Source organism: Arachis ipaensis, chromosome B08 (assembly GCF_000816755.2).
Source record: "Arachis ipaensis cultivar K30076 chromosome B08, Araip1.1, whole genome shotgun sequence".
Classification (NCBI taxonomy): domain Eukaryota; kingdom Viridiplantae; phylum Streptophyta; class Magnoliopsida; order Fabales; family Fabaceae; genus Arachis; species Arachis ipaensis.
The window spans coordinates 117,422,412-117,427,943 of NC_029792.2; the positions used below are offsets into that span (position 1 = coordinate 117,422,412).

The window sequence follows — 5,532 nt, forward strand, 5'->3', positions numbered from 1 at the left end:
TATATAATGCAAAAGAAAAAGTTCATGGAGCCAACTATAACATAAGTCAACTCAAGTCAATCTTTTATATTTTTAGTTAGAGTAGTGGAGAGTTGTTTTTTCTTTTTTATAACAGACTTACTGTTTTTTAACTAATTGGCTCTAGTTGACTACTTTCTAGTTGGTTTTCTAGGGAAACCGAATACAAAAATATTATACCCACACTATAAATTAGTTACCAAATTAGTTAAAACAATATCACTTAATTTATCAAAATATTTTTATGGTGTATATGGAACAACAAAAATGCTACAACTATACTAGATGTACATTAAAATTAGTCACTAGTATAAAATTCATATTAAAATACAACATATACATTAAAAATGAGTTAAACAATATTTGTATTTATATACAGATATATAGTGATTATTTTTGGTGGTTGATTAGTATACAAATAGTATTTTTGAAATACTATGTGCATACAAAAATCCAAGCATCATGTATTTATATATACATAAATGTGTAGTTGAACTTATTTTAATGTGTATTTTATATTTCAATATATATTTTATATTGATAGTTAATTTTCGTATACGCTTAGCATAGCATGATGGATGTAACAATTTAGTCCTTTGCAAAACAAATTAGAATAAACATGAAACTAAGCCTTTCGAAGATTTTTGCATGAAATTAATGCAAGATTGTTGATATCAAGTGGTGCCTAAAAAATCAAATATAAGATCATATTAGTCATTAATAATTGACATCAAATAATTCCCTAAAAGTTATAGTAAGTCATCAAATTGTTATCGTTATTTTTATATGAAAATCATTATTTTTAGTCTCTAAATCACATGTTAATTTTTTATGCAGGAAAGAGAAATGGTAGGTATCAGAAAAAAATTCCGTTGATTGTTGTTCCCACTATTGTTGCTGGGATGCTCTTCTTATGTTCTGGCTGGCATTTGTTAAGAAGAAAAGAAAGCAAGAGATACAAAACTATTCTCAGAGAAAATATTTGTAAGTATTGTTTGTAAAACTTTTTTCATAGAAAGGATTTTAAAAGTATATGTTTCCCTTACAAAAGTTCAAGATCAGAGCAAAACCAATTTAAAAACTCGAATATATTATTCTAGTTGGTGATGAAGGTAGTACTTTGGAGCCATTGCAAATGGATTTGGCTATAATTGAGGCAGCAACAAATAACTTTTCAACTGAGAACTTGATTGGGAAAGGTGGATTTGGAAATGTTTATAAGGTAAAATATATATGATACATTTTTTCCCCATTTATCATGATTTATAGATGAATACTTAATGATTTCTATATTTTTTATTAGGGTATTCTTTCTGATGGGAGACATGTAGCTGTAAAAAGATTATCAAAAATTTCTAAACAAGGTATTAAGGAGTTCAAGAATGAGGTGTTGTTGATAGCTAAATTTCAACATCGGAATCTTGTAACATTCATAGGTTTCTGCTTGAAAGATCAAGAGAAGATACTGATATATGAATATGTACCAAATGGAAGCCTTGATTACTTTTTATTTGGTATGACTTTTCTCTTTTATACATACAAAGTTCATTATAGGAATGTTTAAAGCTATTTTAAATACTTGATCACACAAAATTATGCTTCTTTTCTAATTTAAATTTCTGCAGATACTCAGCAACAAAAGTTGTTAAATTGGTCTCAGCGTTATAAAATTATAAAAGGAGTTGCACGAGGAATTCATTATTTACATGAGCATTCTCGACCCAAAATTATTCATCGTGATCTTAAACCAAGTAATGTCCTGTTAGATACAAGTATGAATCCAAAAATTTCGGACTTTGGCATAGCTAGAATTGTGGAAATGGACCGAGACCAAGAAATTACAAACAAAATTGTTGGGACATTGTAAGTTTTGAATGTTCCTTTCCTTCCTTAGTTCATTTCATCAATAGATAATGTCTAAATTAGTGTAATATTTTCGTTTTTGCAGTGGTTATATGTCTCCGGAATATGCAATGCTTGGATATTTTTCCGAAAAATCAGATATTTTTAGTTTTGGAGTTATGATTCTAGAAATTGTTACTGGAAAAAAGATTTTAACTTCTTATGATTGTTATCATCTTGCTTCAGGCCTACTAAATTATGTGAGTGAAAAAGTCTGGCAATTTTATTTTCTCATTGTTTATATTAATTTAGAAGTGGGATACTAGCATGGAGCAATTTGTTCTTCCAATAACGGTTTAACAAATTTCTTACAGGTTTGGGAAAAGTGGACAGAAAACAAAGCATTAAGCATATTGGACCAAAAAATAAAAGGAAATTATCTTGAAATTGAAGTCATTAAGTGTATTCAAGTTGGATTATTATGTGTTCAAGAAAATCCAGATGTTAGACCTCCAATGATAACAATTATTTCATATCTTGATAACCACTTAATTGAAATGCCATCTCCACAAGAGCCAGCATTTATGTTACATAGAAGAATAATTGATCAAGTACAAGTAGTTGGTGGTGCGTCAAGCTTTGATCATATCAACAATTTTACGCCATCCTCTATCAATGAGATGTCTATAAGTGAAGATCTTTCTAGATAGTAAGTTTATTCCTTCTTTAATACCATCATTATTCGTCCATGCATGTGTAACGATAAAATTTATGTCATTTGTAACTTTTGCTGATGATCATCAATATATTTGACTCCTAATGTACCATTTCCCAGTTACAAGCGTTTTTGTTGTCAAAGAATTGTAGTTTTTGTTGTCTAAAATCACTAAGATCAGTGAGGTACCTGGATTTCCTCGGAAAAACGGGCCTGAAGGATCTATGATTTGATTTTGGGGTTCACCAATGATTGAACTCTTAACTTTTCGAACACAGAACTTTGATACCATATTATGAAACTACTAATCCCAAAAGTTTAAGTTGATAGGTGAAGGCAAAATGAATGGTTATATCTCTAACAAGATCGAGGCTATTGATTGAGGAGCTTTGATTTGTCTGAGTTGGATCCATTGAATCAGAAACTAGCTCAACGAAATATTGAATGCAATCAATGCAATATAACCTTCTGTTAATGTTGCAAGTGTGAGGAATAGTGAAATTAGTCCCAAGTTGAAGAAAGCAAGAAATAGTGAGGAGTTTATAAGAGGAGAGACCCATTAACTTATTATTTAAGATTTTGAGTTGGATGTTGTGTCATTTCATCTTATGTTTTCTGGCTTGATTCATTCTCGAAATCTCAACTAACTATCTGAGTCAAGTTGTTAACTTCTAACCAACTCCTCTAACTAACTATTATATTCGCCTTCTTCCAACTAACTTCCTACACTTTTGCATACATAAATCAGTGACACATTTAAAGTTCACTGAGTGTCTGAGTCTCTATAGCTCTGCAACTAATTAACTAGCTGTGCTTAACAAAATCTAACTGTATGGTTCCAATCTGAACTTTAGGAGTCAAAGAGATTCCTTGTAGATATTTGCAGCACGTTCGGGGATGATAGCTGTTTAGTTAGAGGAATTGTGCGCAAAATGCACAAACAGAAACATTTTAAAACTGCAGATTAGATTTTTTAGGCCCAAATTAAAGTGTTTTAAAACGGTGAAAGTTACTGTTGATATTATTGTTATTGAAATTTATTGCCAAAATACCTCTTCGAAGAATTTAGATAGTTTAAATTAAGGAAGTTGGTTAAATGATAAAACGAAGGTTAATTATCATTGGATTTATAATTATCATGAAATGTGTATGCCACCATCTTAATCTAATAGGTGCGTTTATTTGTTGAGATTTAGACTTAGGATTCTTTTGGGAAATGTCAAAAGTAACTTTTTTTAACTTTTGACTTATGGAAAGTAGCAGTATTAAAGTCTGGTGCAATTTTTAAAATCAAATTGCAGCTTTCTAAGAAGCTATTTAAAAGCTTATAGAAAAGTTAAAAAAAAATACTTCTCTCATAATACTACTATTTTTTATCATATTTCTATAAAATAAGTACTTTTAGAACTAAAAATCCAAATACAAAATAACTTATTTATAAGCTACTTTTAGGGCTCATTTGGATAGGTTCATAAGTGACTTTTTTTAACTTTTAACTTATGAAAATGTGTAGTATTAATGTCTGGTACAATTTTCAAAACAAAATTACAACTTTCTAAAAAGTTATTTTGGTGCTGAAGGAGAAGTTAAAAAAAATGACTTATCTCATAATAAAAAGCTTTTTATCACTTTTCTCTTAAAATAAGTACTTTTAGAACTAAAAAACCAAACACAAAATAACTTATTTATAAGCTACTTTTAATATAAGCATTTATTGTTTAAGCTATTTTTTCAAAAAGAACTTAATAAGCTGTTTATCCAAATTGGGCCTTAATAATGTATTTGGTTATCAAAGACTTAGGACACAAAATTTCAGTTCCTTGAACATCTCTAAAAAGTAGAGACACAAAAGATTAAAATTTTTAGAGATGGAAGCTGAAACTTTTATAACATTTCTTTTCAGTGGAGAAAAAATTGAATAATGTCAATTGTTTAATCTAACCCTTCATTGATCACTCTGTCATATTTATTTTTGGTTCCACTTATAAACTTAATGGTGAGAGATCACACTTTATTCCCTCTAAGTGTTAAAAAAAATTGAAAAGATTCATTTCCAAACCAAATATGAGACTGAAACATAATTTAATCCAGTACATTTTATATCTTTGTCTTAGTCTCTGTCTCCTTTTCAAATACTATCATAGTAATTAAGTTCTCATTTTATTATTTTACCAACTTTCTCACTTTATATACAAAGTCGTTAACTCAATATTAATATGCCACGGTTATACTATAATAACATTATTGTGGCACAAAAATGGTATAATGATAATATATTTTAAAAGAGTGATATTTTGATATTAATCATTTATGGAGTAACACAAATCAGTTAATAATTAGGTAACAATTGATATTATCAAAATACTTCATTGAAAAGCTTTTGCTATTATTCTTAAAAATACAATTTGTCAAACGTGGTGAAAATTTTCTATTCAATTTTACATTCTAACTAGCAAGAGGCCCGTGCATATGCGCGGGTAGGTGATTAAGTTTGAACAATTAATAACAAAGATAAATGAAAAAAAAATATAAAAATTGGATAATAATATGTTTGTCATGTATATTTATGGAGCTTAAAAATATGATGACAATGATGTAAATAATAATTCTAGATCATACATTAATTAAACATGATTAATTAATATAAATACATGGCAAGAAAATAAAAGTTGATTATTGAAGCAAAAGTGCATATTTTTTATTCTGAATTTGATAGCTATGCTGCAATAAACGACATAAATACTAAGTGAGTTTGTAAATTAATAATGTGTACAACATATAGATAGAATGATAAGGGTAAAACTTGGTAAAATTTTAGAAATAAAATATTGAGACATAAATAAAGAAGAAATAGTCGAAGAAAGAATTCAAAGAAATTGAGAATATAATCCTGACCTATTGTATGTGACACAATATGCCAAAATCAAATATTTTTGAAAACTTCATGATAAACGACA

General features: G+C 28.3%; 1 protein-coding gene across 2 annotated transcripts in view; it reads left to right on the plus strand.

Annotated features, from left to right (window-relative positions):
* The window catches only part of LOC107611987 (cysteine-rich receptor-like protein kinase 10), a 5,105-nt gene extending 1,897 nt beyond the window's left edge, over positions 1–3,208 (plus strand). The window contains exons 2-7 of one of the 2 annotated variants that reach the window (XM_016313843.2): positions 856–1,002; positions 1,119–1,240; positions 1,322–1,532; positions 1,644–1,881; positions 1,967–2,120; positions 2,235–3,208. In XM_016313843.2, the coding sequence (XP_016169329.1) occupies positions 856–1,002; positions 1,119–1,240; positions 1,322–1,532; positions 1,644–1,881; positions 1,967–2,120; positions 2,235–2,570 (1,208 nt within the window). In that variant the 3' untranslated portion in view covers positions 2,571–3,208. The remainder of the gene's footprint in view (positions 1–855; positions 1,003–1,118; positions 1,241–1,321; positions 1,533–1,643; positions 1,882–1,966; positions 2,121–2,234) is intronic. The other variant, XM_021109805.1, reaches the window with a different exon arrangement.